Here is a 16,351-nt window from a genome sequence, read left to right as displayed (position 1 = left end):
CTGCTGCGGCCGCTTGAGCTGTTCTCCCAGTCCATCTCAGGTTTCTGGTTGGTGTTCGGCTGTATTAACCCCCGAATTAGGTTGTCTGAACATGCGATTGATGTGAATGGTTGTTTTTGTCACAATCAAATCATCGCAGCATCAAGTTGTTGGTTGAGATGTGAAAAGATTGTGGTGTTCTGATTTTATCAGATGAAATAAGTTGTTGAAGTGAGTTTGAACGGCCAGCAGTGTGTTGAGCTGTAATCGGCCGAATGTATTGTATTTTCGTACTTACGGAACGTAACCTTACGTCTCAGTACACTACAATACATGTGGCTGTAGTGTACAATATATACCAATCGTATTTTTGCAGCGGGACAGCGGTCCGCTGGCAACTGCCGAATTTTCCCAACGTCAACCCATCGCCTCGGGGACCGTCCAAAAGAGAGATACCGACGTCACTTCAGTCATGGTTTACAGGTAATCATGAGATTCCTAGTCGCGGCAGCTCTCAGGCTCAGAGTGCCTCGTGGAGGGTCCGGAATACCACACCTGACGTGCCTGTCGCAATGGATGTCCACTGCGAGGAAAGTCTTGGCTCAAGAGCCTCATCAGGTGCTTCAGGCATCCCAAGGCCTTAAGCTGCGTAACTACCAGGAAGAATGCATCCAGTCCGTACTCCTGTCCTTGGATAAGGGATGCAAGCGGTTGGGCGTGTCTTTGGCCACCGGCAGTGGCAAGACTGTACGCCTCTCCGTCGCCCTTGCCTGTAATGAACTTGAAGGGAGAATCAATGGTGAGCTGACAAAGATCAGGTCATCTTCACCCAACTCATAGGCAGGGTCAAGCCGCTTTCAGAGAAAGCAACCCAGACCCTGATCCTAGCCCACAGGCGGGAGCTCGTGGAGCAAGCTGCCCGGCACTGCTCCAAAACCTATCCCGATAAGACGATCGAGCTCGAGCTGGGAAAGCTGTCTGCCTCCGGCACCGCCGATATCACAGTGGCCAGCCTGCAGAGTATCCTGTCCAAGGACCGCCTCCTGAAGTTTGACCCCAAGAGGTTCAAGCTCGTCCTCGTGGACGAAGCACACCACATTGTTGCCCGGGGTTACTTGAAAGTGCTGGAACACTTCGGCCTGAGGCACAAAAGTCCCGACTCCCCGCACCTGGTCGGCGTATCCGCCACCTTCTCGCGGTTTGACGGCCTCAAGCTGGGCGCCGCCATCGACGAGATCGTGTATCACAAGGACTACGTGGACATGATTGGCGAGAAGTGGCTCAGTGACGTGGTCTTCACCACCGTTGAGAGCAAGGCCGACTTGTCCAAGGTCAAGCGGAAGGGAAGAGGCGGGAGCGGCGAGTTCGATACTGATTCCCTCTCTCGCGCAGTCAATACCGTCGAGCTCAACGACATTGTCGTCCGTGCCTGGTTTGCGAAGGCTGCCGGGAGGAAGTCGACGCTGGTGTTCTGCGTCGACCTGAACCACGTCGCCGCCCTGACCCAGAGATTCCGCCACTACGGAGTCGATGCTCGCTTCGTCACGGGTGACACGCCCACCCGCGAGAGGGCCGAGCGCTTGGACGCCTTCAGGAACGGGGAGTTTCCGGTGCTCATCAACTGCGGCGTATTCACTGAGGGCACCGATATTCCCAACATCGACTGTATCGTCCTGGCCAGGCCCACCCGGTCCCGGAATCTGCTGATCCAGATGATTGGCCGCGGAATGAGGCTCCATAGCGGCAAGCAGAACTGCCACATCATCGACATGGTCGCGGGCCTTGAGACCGGCATCGTCACGACGCCCACCCTGTTCGGCTTAGACCCGGACGAGCTTGTCAACGAGGCTTCGGCCGACAAGATGTATGAGCTGCGGGACCGTAAGGAGGCCGAGGAAGCGAGGGAGGCTCAGGCCAGGCAGCGCCTGACGGATGCCGAGTCGACGGGGCGCTCTTATAGCGTCACCTTCACCGAGTACGATTCGGTCTTTGATCTGATTGCCGACACCTCTGGCGAGAAACACATCCGCTCAATCAGTCAGCACGCCTGGGTCCAGGTTGGGCCGGACAGATTCGTCCTCAGTGGCCCGGGAGGAACGTACCTGAAGCTGGAAAGAGTTCCTGACGCCGGCCCGGGAGATGCGCAGTTCAAGGCATGGGAGGTACGGGCCTTGCCGCCAGGCGTGTCGAAGTCTCCTTACGCGGCGCCGCGCGAGATTCTGAGTGCGGTGACCTTTGCGGATGCTGTCCATGGCTGCGACAATTATGCAAGCGAGAACTACCCTTTCTTCATGATAGCGACAAGGATGCTGTGGAGGAAGGCGCCGGCAACCGACGAGCAACTCAAGTTCCTGAATAAGCTCAGAGCCGCCGACGACAAGCTGGGTCCGGAAGATGTCACGAAAGGTACCGCGGCCGACATGATCACCAAGATCAAGCACGGTGCGCGCGGCCGGTTCGCCAGCATCGAATCAATCAAGAGGAAGCAGCAGAAATCCGCCATTGCCGACGAGCTGTACCGTGCAAGAAAAGAAAACGAGCTAGTCTCGGTCGGGCCTCTGCCAGCATGAGCTTCGGCACGGGTGAGAGAGACGCGTGAGAGCGCGTCTGGCCGCCTTCTGAGCCGCTTGGGTTCCCTGGACAAAACTCCCAATCATGTGACATGGAACGTCTTTGCAGGCGAGCTGCGTCATTGCACGGCCGAGTGACTTTGAGTCCCGACAAGCCTGCATGCAAAGGGGCAAAAGGAGGGTGGTGGGTTCCGCTGCAAATGGGCAAAGGGGGGGTCCGTCTGCAAAGGGGCAAAGGGGGGGATCCGTCAAGCTCAGACCTCTTGCAGACGGCTTATGCTGGTTCGCTGTGTGGCAAAGAGATCGCGCCTTCCTGGTTGACGAGTTATGTGCGCTGTTCGCGGCTTCCACACAGACAACCGCGCTCTTCTCCCCACGCCTGGATTCGACCTGGAAACTCATTGAAACATGGGGTCTCCTCCTCGTGGTCATCAGCTTCGCGTCCTTGACGGCATAGTCGATTGGTAGCTCCACAAATCTGCTGAATCCGGTGTCGTGACGACACGACAAGAGGCCCTAGCTCGGCTGCCCTCGAACTGGTTGAGCATTATCGCTTGTTGTTCTGTGCGCTCCCATCCCCCCCCTTCCCTCCAACACACCCCCCCAACACACACCACTACTCTTATCGACCGTGCACTCGCCACATGCAGCATAATGGTTCAAAAAACGCTCTCTGACTGAACCACCCGTGGACCGATTTCACCTCTCCCAAACTCTCCCCATTTCCCCTACGTATCGCTTTGTACCCGGCTTCTTCGGTAGCAGTACTCTACCGCACCTAATCAACACACTCAACACAACTCAACATACTCAATACACTCGTCAACATTCATACCTAATATCGCCCCGTCATCCTAGCGTCACCAAAACCAGGACGAAAATGGATCCGGGTGAATCAGTTCACGCGGGGAAGCCAGGCGGCGAACACACGGCACCCTCCGCTAACCTGAAGTCACGTCAATCGCAAACTCTTGGGTCTCGGGAGCTTTCGCTGCAAGGAGCAAAGTCGGGTACAGACCTAACAGACCAGCCGGATACGGGTTTGAACTTGCACCGCGACGTCAGTAACTCTGAGCACTCTTCGCAAGCGCCATCGCCAGAGGCGACCACGGCAGCTCCCTCTTTGGCTGCTAACATGGCAGCCGTGGCTGACCTTGGAGACACGTGCAAACTGTCGACCACCTCACCAGAGATGGACCCATTGCAAACCAAAGACCAGACATCCAAGGACAAGGATCACAATTTGGTTCCTGGTATTGCGCACCGTCAGCCAGAACCCTGCCTGCAAGGGATCTCATCGGGTACAGCCTTCGTATCGTCTTGCTCGACGGCGATTTATTCCGCCCCAGCCCGTTCAGCTTCCTTGACCTCGCCTGATACGGATGCAGCCAAGAAGGATCGCGGTAAATTGAAGGACGATACGCCTCCCAAACCAGGTCCAGTCCTAACTACCACTACTCGCGACCGTACGGATGATATCCGCAAAGCATTGCCGATTGACATCCCTCGTGTGGCACAACGTCCCACGACAACCGATCCTTTCTTTCCTTTCTTCATCCCCCCGGGCTATCCAGCGCTCAGATTTCACCCTCGCATCCCAAATGGACCAAATGGAGAACCCAACGTGCGAAATGGCGAGGCGCGGCAACCCCCCCGGGCTCAACAAGTGCCGCAGGCCAACCCAGCAGGCCCGCAAGTCCGGGTTCCGACAGTCAACATGAAGGGAGTGGGCATCCACGTCTTGGGTGGATTGGTGGAAGAAACGGTTGGCTGCATCGGTTCGCTCTTTGCCAGACAGGTTCCAGGGGATGATGTATCCGCCCCCTACGGCAGGTGGAAAATCAAACGACACCACTACATGACCTGGCCGCAACCTGACTTCGGGCCGTGGAACAAGGAGTTCGATGAGTGGCTGGAATCGCTTCGCACGATCTTCGAGCCATGGGAGGAGCAGTTCATCGAGTCGCTTGTCGGCGGCTATGCCGAAGAAACGACGCGCTTCCGGAGCATGATTGAAGATCATCTCGAGGAACTCGGTGCTGTCTATGAGTCGTTGGTGTCCATTCAGAAGGACCTCGCAGACTTAAATGTCACCCGCGAAGCGGCCCTGTCGGACGAATTGCTACGCCCAGCAAACCAACAGTTGAAGTGGGCACAGCGGACCAAAGTCCTTGGTATGGTCGCTAAGAATGAAGAACAGCTCACAAATCGACTTAAGCTTGTCAAGCGAGACCTGCGCAAGATCATCCATCGTGGCTGCAGCAAGCTGGAGGACGTACTGGTGTATGACTTTGGCCGAGGCACCGCAGTTGACGCATATCTCAGCAGGGAGGTTCTGAAGAAAGAGGCCGAAGAAGAGTTCACGGAGCTTGTGATCTCAGGAGCAATGATTGGGTTACGCGGCAGGTTCAAGGACCAGGACGAGCATACTCGTAACGTGATCTTGGAGCACACCAAACTTGCCGTCGAAGAGATGATGAAGCGATTTGGCCAGCCATACAAGCCCAGCAAGTTCTTCCCCCTTACGCCGAATCTTGATACTCTGATCACCAATGTGCCAGAGTGGTTCTTCCTTCTAGAGCGCAAGGGGACCGTCAAGCTTCACGGCGCCAGTGCCATGGAACGATACAAGGAGCTCGTTCAAGTGCTTGGGAGGACGTCTGCCATGGCAGGAGATGAACAGCGGGCCGCAGAGGAACTCCCTAAGAAGCCATTCACCAAAGAATTTCACAACCCCCATCCTGGTTGGCCGAGCTACAAGCAGCGTACGGTTGGCGGTTGGTGGACCTGCCGCAGCGGTCCCGGTGCATCCCGCGCCGAGATCAGGTGCAAACTTTGCCATCCCGAGGGTTCTGCTGGACAGGCAACAGAAACTATCATTTACCCATCGGCGGCAGATGAGCACAAGCATATCCTCGCCGAGATTGAGGAAGCAATGGCTGAAGCCAACCAGAAGGACCGGCTCAGGCTCAAGCACCAGTTGCAACAAGACAAACAGAACTACGACACGTATTGGCAACAGCGGGAGTGGCGCCGCTCGGGCGGTGGAGTGAAGCTCCACGAGCTGCTGTACGGCATGGGGGTCAACGAGCTGAATCACCGCCCGGGGATCGAACGGTCGCGCTCGTGGCATATCCCGGGCTTCCGAGCCCAGCATCAGGGGGCCGTCTCTGGCAAGGGCGTGGATGACAACGTCCTTCCTGCTCAGAGGCCATTGTGGGATCCAATCCAGTCCGAAACCGGCCCACCCCCTGAACTGCAGAAGCCCTCTCAGCTTCCCCCAGTCAACAGCGAGAGCCCGGTTCAGGAAGAGCCCTCGGTGCAGAGCCCCGCGCAAGCTACGGAAGCACAGACCACGAACTCGCCGCCGCAGCTACGTTCGGCAATGGCTCGGCCAGCCTGGAGGCGGGAGCGCCAATCTGCGATCTTCTTCGTCTGAATCTTTTGCCGCTTTTTTTTCTTTTTCCTTTCACTTTGTCTGTGTATGACTTGTGTATCTTGGCGTTTGTGAGCCATCTTGGCTCCGGAAGGGTTGGCTTGACGGTACAGACACGGTACCTATGATACCCCGCTTGGAGTTCAGGTGAAGGAACGGGGATGAGCAGCATTGCCATGAATTCGGGGTTGGGGGGGGATTATTAATACATGCCAGATGATCCTGGCCGACTTAATCTTTTAATTCGCAGAGCATTCCGGGGGTGAGTCCAAATGGGACAGTGGAGGTTGAGATCTGATGCTGATCACGGGGAAACCTAAACTCATGAATCATTCGGCAGCGGGAGAGAGAAGCCGGCAAGGTAGCCGTGAGAGTCGTCATTGTTGGCATTTTGTACAAGACACCAAGCTAAGAATATATTGGCAAGGGCAAGTATGGCACTGTACTGTAATCAAATAGATGATTCATTTACTTGCAAGAAGCATCCAACAAGGAGAGAGAGCAGAGTTCTGTTCGATTGTGCGCACATCAAGTGCGCTAAGTAAAAAGCAGTCCTTTAGGTGTTTTACAAACTGTTGACTGAGTGGTATCGAAAGCCAGATATGCTGAGGCCGTGTCGTCGTGATACTTAGTACTAATAGTGCTGAGAGGCCTTGATGCCTCACCCACTGTTGCAGGTCAACTAAAAACAAGCTCCGTCATTTCCCTCCTAGAATTGGGCGCTCATCCTGCCATTCTCCCGGCAATCCAATCCCACCACTGTCTTCTTTGCTGCCCACCGTCTGAAAAAGGAGACGGTTCATTGAGCGGGGAGTCATCCTGCGGCTAGCCGTCAGCAGTTCGCCCATGTGGTCCTGTAGGTAGGTGGTTGGTCGAAATGTCAATGACAGATACGCGCAGTAAGACCCTTGCAAGTATGCACTTACCAGCCTTCCAGTTATCTCGGTTAGAACCCTGCACATTTCCCTATCCATCCATCCCCAAGGCATTCCGTCATCACTCACCCAGATTCACCCAAGTCATCATCTATATTCTCCGCCGGACGTAGCACCCCTCCCCAGTCGTCCCTTGACCAGCGCAGTGGCCCTCAGTTGTCCTCCGCCTTCCCATCTCTCCATACCATTGCCTGGCTTTATCCCGGCCCTCGGCCCCCGCACCATCAATGCTGTGACCAGAGCCACCCTCCTCCTCCTCGTGGTCGCAAGAACGGTCCGCGGAGGACGACACAGAGGACAGAGAGGAAAAAGATGAAGGAGACAAAGACGGAGACGGAGAAGCAAAAGCAGAAGCAGAAGCAGAAGACTGCTGCAGCCCCCACCCAAGCCGGTGACCTTCACAGTCCCTGTTGACGTTCTCGTGCGTCACCCAAGCATCGCAGTTCTGGCGGCCCGGCCCGCACAGGTGCGTCGTCGGTGGGGACTCGACGCAGCCGCAGCGGAAGGTGACGACGACTTTCCAGCAGTACTTGTGCACCATTTTTCCCTCGCTCTCTCTCTTTCCCTCGATCTCTTCCCTTTGTTTTTTCTTTTTCCTTTTTTTTTCTTTTTCTTTCCCCCTGGCTTTGAAATTTCTGGCCTTCCTCTCCTTTTTTGCCCTGCCTCTTCCCTGGAAACCCAGATGAGCGAGGTGCAAGTGGGAATCCTCTTCCTCTCAAGGGCAGAGTATCTGACTAGGGAGCCGTGTGAGTTCTTGTGCGAGACAACAGAACTCGTTTTATGTGGCCGCTCACTCAAGAAGACCTCCTGTTGCTTACTTCCGAGTTGGCAGCCGTAAGAGAGAGGAAGAGGCGGTGTGGCAGTGTAGAAGTGAGGAAGTGAGGAAGGTGTTGTTTGGTGTAAGAGGGTAGGGAGAGGATCTGTAATCTGCTCCTACGAAGTCGGTGTGAAGATCAAGCGAGGACGAGCAGTGGGAGGAAGAAGTGAAACTAGGGAAGAAGTGAAACTAGGGGGGAAAACAAAAAGTAAAGACTCCGTCTCTCTGTTGCTGTTATGTACCTAGTGCACCGAGGGAAGGGTTGGTGGCACAGCGGGAGACGCGACGTGGTGGGCTGTGGCACAAGAGTTCGAGTACCTACACATGGACACCAGAATGAGGTTCGAAACCCTTTTTGCACCATTGTTCGCTCACCTGCCTACTGTCATGCAGCTCGTTGGCTGCCTAGTGCGCCTGCCAGTGCGTGCGTGGGCTGTGCTGGCCAAGCGACCCCCGGGGGCCATTCGGGTCAGCCGTTGGGATGAGGCTGCATTTCATCAACAACGCCCAGGCTTCCAATTGGGAAGCTGGCCCGAGCCCGAGTCCAGGGTTGCATCGGGATTTGTCACCACCACGTTTGATGCCACGCTCCTTTGCAGGGCCGGGCAGGGCCGGGTTAGTCGGCATCGCATGCGTGGAGTTAGAGTTGAAGGCTTCGAAGAAAATTTCGGCCTCCTGTAGGGGTCTGCCATCCTCTGGTGGTGTCTGTTGTGCAGCAGATGGATGTCGAGGAGGTCCTGCCATCCATCGTCGAATACCTAAGGTGGTATTGTACAGTGCGAGGTAAATCATTAAACAGTGCAAAGCGGGTGATGCCGCTTATTACCGGCGGATAGGGGCACCCCACCCTGGAGCTTGAACTAACACTCCCGTTGCCGTCATTGGCGAGTCTCGAGCTTCTAAACTTCTGAGCGCTTGCACCATCACGGTATCACCATCATCGGGATCTATCTTAGGTGCACAATCGAGAGAGCTTCCCATACGCGCCTGGTTATCACTCCTGGTGTAGGACACCAATTTCTTCTTCTATTTTGTTCCCGCTGTATTACTATCGTGTTACTTACCAGGCATCGTTTGGGCTTCGTGTCTTAGCACCTTTGCCCCTTTTGATTGATGGGTTCCGGTCTGAACCGGGAACCATCAGACCCCGACCGCAGTTTCTGCAAAGCGAGCCGTCACGTAGCCGCGGACCAGATAGGTTAATCCTTCCATTTTTCTTCCACGGGATCCCGCAGGAACCCCACCAAAATGCCGCGGCCCGCCACAACAGGTTACGAGCGCCTTGCGCAGGCCGATCTCAGCGACGATTCGGACGACGAAGTTCTTGCCGCCAGCTATGCCTCACTACAGCCTCCGGCCGCCCCACGCTATACTCCCATCAGCCAACCCCGCCCGCACTCTGGGATGACCACCCCGAAGCGGTCGTCACAATCCGTTGCTGCCCTCCGAGACGCTTCCCGGTCCGGCGGTCGCCCCCGCCGCCGCGACCGTAGGAATTCCGGTGTCGACCTCAAGGCCATAAATGCCCGGCTCGAGCGCTGGGCCGACGAGATTGCCTCCAAGTTCAAGCGCACGCGCCACAAGAAGAAGGGCGAGGAGGAACGTCTCGAGATCCACCACTCTGTCTTCCAACCACCAGAAGGCGTCCGGCCCGTGACGGCAGAGATGCTCGCTGTGCCCGAGCCAGGTTATATGTCCAAGGCCGAGTTTGAGGCCATCGTGGACAGCGTGAGGGAGGCCATACGACAAGGGGTACATCCGCGGATGATCTCGCAAGGGAGCTCTGGCAGCTACTTTGCTAGGAACCAGGAGGGGAAAGTGGTGGGTGTGTTCAAGCCCAAGGACGAGGAGCCGTATGCTGCGGGAAACCCAAAGTGGAACAAGTGGATTCACCGGAATCTGTTCCCCTGCTTCTTTGGCAGGGCCTGGTGTGTTTCTCCTTCCTCAAGGTAAAATACCGTCCCATGACTAACACTATATCCGACAGCCTCATCCCCAACCTGTCCTACGTCAGCGAAGCCGCGGCCTACGTTCTCGACGCCCAACTGCGCACACATTTGGTTCCGTATACTGACGTAGTCTACCTCTCGTCCAAGGCGTTCCATTACCCGTTCTGGGATCGCTACAACTTCTCGAGGAAAAGGAAGGCGCTGCCTGCGAAACCGGGCAGCTTCCAGGTCTTTTTGAAGGGCTTCAAGGACGCTAATGTCTTCCTACGCGAACATCCCTGGCCGGACCAGTATCTCTCGGGCTTCCGGACGACAGATCCGCACAGGAAACGGAAGCGGAGATGGGCAGACAGCTGTCGTCCGACGAGCGCGCCTCACCACGATGCAGATAGCGACGATGAGCACGATAGCCCACAATCCCAGACTCCGGGTCCCGGAAATTTCGTCTGGACCCCCACGCTGAAGCAGTCTTTCCGAGAGGAGCTGGAAAAGCTTGTTATTTTGGACTACATCATGCGGAATACGGATAGAGGGCTAGACAATTGGATGATCAAGGTCGACTGGGAAACCGAGCAGGTCTCGGTGGCATCTGAGCCGGTCGGACTCAACATGGACACGTCGGATCCAGAACCCGGACCGAGGCCAGTGGATCTATCACAGAGAGGGCCACCCAAGACCCGAGCTTCCTATCCTTACAGGAGGGAAAGACCCATGGACGCATCAACGCCCGTCTCGAGCGCGCCAGATCCCAAGATTTCGATAGGAGCCATTGACAACTCGTTGTCGTGGCCCTGGAAGCACCCTGATGCTTGGAGGAGGTAAGACTAGCGTGCTTTTCTAGTAGTTGGGTCTCACTAACAATGCTACTCAGTTTTCCCTTTGGCTGGCTCTTCCTCCCCGTCGATCTCATCGGCAGGCCCTTCTCGCAGAAAACCCGCGACCACTTCCTCCCGCTGCTCACATCGACCCAATGGTGGAGCCAAACCCAGCTTGCGCTGCGAAGGGTCTTCCAGATGGACCAGGACTTCCAAGAGCGCATGTTCGCCCGCCAAATAGCCGTTATGAAGGGCCAAGCGTGGAACGTAGTCGAAACGCTCAAGACTCCCGACCACGGCCCGCTCGAGCTGACGCGGCGGCCTAAGGTATGCGTCTGGGACGACCTCGTCGATGTCCCCGTGGCCGTGCCCATGCGAGCTGCGAGCGCCGAAATGCGCCGTCGCGCCAACGCTGAGTCGAACTCGGCCGCTTCGGCTACTGCTGCCACGAAGGCAAGCAGCGACGTCATAACCGAGGAAGAGATGGACATTGGCGCGTCCAGCGCCCCAGCCACGACTGGTGCCGGTGCCGTTGTCGACCTACTCGGCATCGCCAGCCCGCCAGCCGACCTCCCGAACCCGGGCCGCTTCGAGCTAGCCCTGGCAGATGACCTCCCTTCTCCGAGCCCGCTCAGCAATGGCAACGGGGACCCACTATCCGACCACAATAACACCTCTTCCTCCCGCCCGCACATCGCCCGCGCCCCACACACCCACCCCCGCGCATTGAACGTGTACTCTCCCGACCGCGGGCAGCAGGGCGGCGGAGACTACCAGGAGACCCGCTTCTCTTTCACCACGCCGGCCTCGCGACGCGAGAGCAACTCCATCGCCGCACAGCTGTACGGCGGCGGCGGCGCCAGCAGGCGCACGAGCTATGACTTTGGTGGCCACGCGTACGATGACGGCGACGGGATGCAAGAGGGGCATGAAGATCAGGACGGGGAGCTTGAGGGCGGAGATCTAGGCTATGCCGCGGCAACGGGCATGGAGGGGAACAGGAGGAAGGTGATTGTGGAGCGGTTGGAGATGGTGAAGGGGCGGAATCCTGTTTTCACGTGGTGTTGATCTTTCAACTTGACTTCCTTTTCTACGGACGGGGAAAAGGAGATCCTGGACGGCTAAAAGGTAAGGTAAAGGACGGGCGTTCGTTTGGATCTGTGAACGGGGAGGAGGTCTGCGGGCCGGATATATAAATGGGTATTACTGTCTTATTTTGGGGCTTCTGTATTTTCTTTCTAATCTCGATCGTTTCGCTTTCTTTTCCTCACTGTGGCAGCCATATGCTCACCTCACGGCATTGGACCTTCCTGGTTCCCTTTCCATGTGGTCCCCTGCACACCGTCTCCCAATCCAACAATTTCTACCCCATCATCTTTTATATTATAGAACGGGATTGGAAAAGGCAGCTAAAAAAAGGCTGGGAACGCAAAAGGTAGCTGTCAACAACATCACATGTGAATGAAAGGCCAGGGCGTCCAGGACGGAAAAGACGCAATGCGCAAAAGGAAGCAAGAAAGAAGATAGCACAATACGTAGAAAAAGAGATCGAAACCTTGCCACTCTCATGGCTCACTGTCTTCGAGACAAGAGTTGTTGGTCATCTAGGAACTCTCAATAACTACCAGGTATTCATCTTGAGAACAACAGCCTTGGACGTGAAGGTCAAGATGTACGTCAAGGTGTCATCGCTCCCTCTCTCCCCGGCTATCTTTGTCGTGGCTAGACATGTACCGTACCTATCCAGACTGGCGTCCTTGACTGGATCTCTGAAAACGCTTCTGTGCTCATGTCCACTGCTGTCAATCCAGACTCATTGGCGTAATTGGTAGCGCGTTCGACTCCAGATCGAAAGGTTATCCGTTCAAGTCGGGTATGGGTCAAGATGCAGAGATGGTTGTTCTGTCATTTATCTTTTTCACCTTCAACGACGGGCAAAGCAGCAGAAAAGGCACTCTCCCTTGACATGGGAGCGTCACTGTGATCCCTCAAGGCAGGGAGAAACAGGCCATACCTCGCAGATGTCTCCGGTGAGCAGAAGCACTGGCACTCTCCTCAACGGACCACCCGGTCATTGGTCATCTCAATGCACTGATGGCAGTGGAGAAAGAGAGCGCCGCACCAGCATTCAGGGCGGGCGAACCGGAGTATCAGATTCAGCACCGAATCAACAACCTGACCAGCCGCATTCTCACCCAACCCCGTCTGCACCTCACTACTAGCGTATGCAGAGTTGCGACAACGGGAGTGGCTGCCGGCCGAGGTGCCTCCCGGAATTTCATGACGCTAGTATGGTGCGAAGAAGGAAGTCCAAGAGAGTGTAACTGCGTGAGTATGCAGGTTATGTATGAACTTATTATCTGGGCGTCAGCAACATTTGCATCTCCGCCAGACCTGCCTACTCTATGCTCACTGCGTGCAGCTAATCCAGCACCACGGCACGGGCTCGCGGCTTATCTTGACCTCGAGGGGAGGAAATCATGGGAGACTGGGTGGACAAGTAATATGGCCATGGGAGGAAGTCAACAGCCGGAGGTTCGTTTTTTTTTTTCTTTTCTCTTTTCTTTTCCTCTTTTTCTTTCTTGTCATCATAGCCTGGCGGCATGCCTGGTTGCGGCCGAGAACGAGACGTGTCAGAACCAGTGAACTCCGAGAAGGTCACCGATATGGAGGGGTGATGTGTCAAGGTCGCACAAACCCGGCCGCTTGGGAAGGTTTGGCGTTGTGGAGAGACAAGAAGCCATCAGGAGATTGCGGATCGAGTGGCGGGGTATGTGAATCTCTGAAGGAGCCGGTCATTTCGTGATGTCTCGGTACCAACAAAGGCATTGTCATCCAACTTGAGGTCCTGGCGCATGTGTGTATGTGTGTACAATACATCCTTGGTAGGCATCTGACATGCACGCCAGAACCTCGGAAACCCAAGCTGGACGACTCATGAACGAGCTGCCGTATCGGGGAAAACGGCCTCGTCCCGGACATGGGTGTGAGGAAGGTCCCCGGGTCGGCATTTCTGGCCTCATCTTGCTTTTCCGAACACGCGGCAACCCCTCGTAAGCCAGAGCAGCAGCCGGCCTGCAGGTAGTGACGCTTCTGCCCAACAAGAAAGGTTGGTGATTGGGGGGAAGGGGGGAAAAGAGCAAGAGCAATGCACTGTGCACACGGCATCCTGCCACTCACCCCGACCCGACGCGGTGGTTACGGCTAGGAAGGCCCCGGTCGATTGCGACAGTGCCACACCCCTGCTCGCGGTTCTTCCCCTGTCTGTCCACCCCCCTGTAGGTCATGTCAAAAGTCAACACAACCACACAACCGCACTAGATTCAGTTTAGTCGAGAAACAAAGACCCCATTTCATTGGAATGTTTTGCCCCGCGAGTCCTAAGTCGATGATACCCAGGCATGACGTGCAGATTTCGAGACGGCAAGAACCTTCCTCCAGGAGGTGTTCCGGTTGATGCTCTGTAGCTTAGTGCGGCATATGCCTCTATTGGCGCACAGTCATTTCGTCATTAGCCTGGGTAGTATTCCGCACGATCACAAAGCGGCTGCGGAGGGTTCGCAAGCTTTCCCGGGATAGCCGCGAGTGAATTGAACTGAAACTCGGTCCCGGCGTTCGGGAACCCCAGCGATTGTGGCGCCTTGCGAGGATCATGGGTGCCAAGCTTATGTCCCGGTGACCGCCTCTTTGCGGCTTGTCATCACATCCTCGAAGCTGACATGAAGACGACTCGTGTGCACGCCTGGTCAACAAGCCATGCACTTAAGGCTCGGTTACATCCAGAGTTTCTTTTTTCGATAGCGCTGGCCTCTGGAGTCGTGCCCGCTTTGGCCTTCATGATACCGCTGCAGGCTGCAGGGGGTTGCTGATAGCCTGCCCTCCGTGATGCCCGGAAAGACGGGCGAAGACGACGTTGCCGCTGCAACAGTCCCTATCGGGTGATCGTGCCACAGACGACTCCCTGAACTTTAGCCGCAAGAACGAGACAGCTCAGCGGTCGATACTTCGTTGGCCCAAAGCAGGCGACACAATCACCACGGCATTGCCGTGCAAATCTCGTCCCCATTGATCCGGGAGCCGTTTCAGTTTCGCAATCCTTTGGACAAGCTGGGCGCCGGGGTATCCCCATGCCACGACGAGGGGCGGTCCTAGTGTAGGCAACGCCAGACCCGTCGGTGTGGTTTGTGAGCACAGGTGCCGCAACGTGGGCAATATACCAACCGGGCGGGTGCCGACGAACGATGAGGCGCACTCGTCCCCGAGCTGCTGGGAAGGGGTACGTACCGCCCCCCCCCCTGCATTTTCGGCCCGGTTCGCAGACACCAACCAATCCCTTCACAAGACCCCCCCCCCCAGTTCGCTGGAGGGAAAGGAGGTTGTACCGCATACGGTATCCATCAGGGCCATGGCTCTTGCTGCGATGTAGCTCTTCCTCCGTTCCGACAGTTCCAGGCCTCAGAACGGAGAATATGGTGTGCTCGTCCCACCTGTTGTGTTTTGGCCGAGCCCACTTTGCCGGTAAAACAACAAGAACCATAGGAGTAAGGTGCGTGTGGGAATAGCATGCCAGCCAGGGTCATGGCAGAAGTTCTGCAGCAGTCGGATGTGAACTTCATTCAGAGAGCGTTACCGGCGGGGTATTCTTCGAAAATTTCCATCCATGGGTCATCTCTGCCGCCTAAACGTCCCCTGGCGTCAATGCCCTTGCGGGGCCGTGTTGGCTTCACACTACTGTGTACACTCCGTGAGATCCCAGGGCCGTGTCCTCGGATTTCTCTTATTCCCTTGCCTGGCATGCCTGGGCAGCCCTCAATGCGGTGTAGCGTAACTTTAGGTCACAACATCGCAGCGGCCTTGTTCCACCCCAGATCTGTACCACGGCCAGAAGGTTCCTTCTTAGGCGGGAGGCTAGTGTCCATAGGCCGCCGCAGCGGCATTATTGGTCCCTCATGCCAAGTCCCCCGGAGGTACTGTACGAAGTATTCCCGTCCGCCGATGACCTGGTTTGTGTACTTCTATAAACCCGGAGTGCCGAATGGTCGACCAGTCTGCGACTTTCCTTAAGTGACCCAGCATTATATTATAGGCCCGACGGGGTAATCAAGCCAACCAACACTCATTCGCCCCAAACAATCCCCGACTGCAGGAGAGTTGATACTTGATAGGCGTGCTGTGTCCACTGGCGGCACTACAGTACCGTGTAGGCCCGCTGTACACTCAAGGGGGATAATAAACGGGTCAATGACCTGGCCGTGGGTTCTGAGCGCTGCATCAGGCTGAGAATGTCTTAGCCTCCGGGACCTTCCTCACGGCTAGACAGGGTGAGCTTCCCGTTCAGTCATCAGTACCCAATGCGGGAGAATCTTGCAGCTTTCGAAAAGGAGCTTGCAGGAGCCAGCCGGCCACGGGAGGAGTGGATGTCACAAGCGGGAAAGGCGTTTCATCTGATTCAATCAGCATGCTGCGTAGTCGGATCCCAGTGCGTGCGGGGAGCCTCCGTCTTCCCGACACTTTGACCGTTCAGGCAGAAACATAGTTCCCCGGCGAAGTATGTCGAAGCAGCACCTGACCCGGGATGAACTCGTCAGTCCACGTAGTCGAAGACCGGTCGTCCTGGTCAAAGGCGGTGTGGTCGTCCCAGAACCCGAGACGTCGTAACTGGTCCAAGCCCGGTTGGGATACCAGCTTCCCGCCCGCTTCCGTTGGAACCGTCGAGGCGAGAGCAAGGGTTTCCGACGGCTACCCTTTCCCAGATACTTGAACAACAGCGCGCCAACAACGCCATCTGATCGACAATCCCATCGTGGCGTGCAAACCGCTCTGGCGGGCCAATCTGAGCGTTTGGCACCG

The 16,351-nt window shown here is 56.2% G+C and overlaps 4 protein-coding genes and 1 non-coding gene across 5 annotated transcripts; all 5 read left to right on the top strand.

The window, feature by feature from the left end:
• The first annotated feature begins 370 nt into the window (after positions 1 to 370).
• Positions 371 to 2,629, top strand: B0T15DRAFT_149325 (P-loop containing nucleoside triphosphate hydrolase protein). Its single transcript, XM_062861969.1, has 2 exons — positions 371 to 726; positions 798 to 2,629. The coding sequence occupies exons 1-2, from the start codon at positions 469 to 471 to the stop codon at positions 2,547 to 2,549; spliced, it is 2,010 nt and encodes a 669-aa protein (XP_062722447.1). The 5' UTR covers positions 371 to 468; the 3' UTR covers positions 2,550 to 2,629.
• Positions 2,630 to 3,804: 1,175 nt separating this feature from the next.
• B0T15DRAFT_372950 (uncharacterized protein) lies at positions 3,805 to 5,679 on the top strand (the record flags this gene model as incomplete). Its single annotated transcript, XM_062864214.1, has 1 exon — positions 3,805 to 5,679. A coding segment is annotated over one exon (1,875 nt), but the record flags the coding sequence as incomplete, so codon positions are not given.
• Positions 5,680 to 6,653: 974 nt separating this feature from the next.
• B0T15DRAFT_149329 (uncharacterized protein) lies at positions 6,654 to 7,917 on the top strand. Its single transcript, XM_062861970.1, has 4 exons — positions 6,654 to 7,029; positions 7,205 to 7,295; positions 7,415 to 7,666; positions 7,753 to 7,917. The coding sequence occupies exons 1-3, from the start codon at positions 6,863 to 6,865 to the stop codon at positions 7,604 to 7,606; spliced, it is 450 nt and encodes a 149-aa protein (XP_062722445.1). The 5' UTR covers positions 6,654 to 6,862; the 3' UTR covers positions 7,607 to 7,666; positions 7,753 to 7,917.
• Positions 7,918 to 8,653: 736 nt separating this feature from the next.
• Positions 8,654 to 12,055, top strand: B0T15DRAFT_552634 (phosphatidylinositol 3 and 4-kinase-domain-containing protein). The gene is made up of 3 exons (XM_062870299.1): positions 8,654 to 9,665; positions 9,725 to 10,504; positions 10,558 to 12,055. Exons 1-3 carry the CDS (start codon positions 8,986 to 8,988, stop codon positions 11,567 to 11,569), a joined length of 2,472 nt encoding a protein of 823 aa, XP_062722444.1. The 5' UTR covers positions 8,654 to 8,985; the 3' UTR covers positions 11,570 to 12,055.
• A 256-nt stretch (positions 12,056 to 12,311) lies between these two features.
• Positions 12,312 to 12,384, top strand: B0T15DRAFT_t104. Its single transcript has one exon. It is a non-coding gene; the product is annotated as a tRNA-Trp (tRNA).
• Positions 12,385 to 16,351: the final 3,967 nt, after the last annotated feature.

Source organism: Chaetomium strumarium (genome assembly GCF_033439665.1).
Source record: "Chaetomium strumarium strain CBS 333.67 chromosome Unknown B0T15scaffold_3, whole genome shotgun sequence".
NCBI lineage: Eukaryota > Fungi > Ascomycota > Sordariomycetes > Sordariales > Chaetomiaceae > Chaetomium > Chaetomium strumarium.
This window is presented reverse-complemented; position numbering and strand designations above follow the sequence as displayed.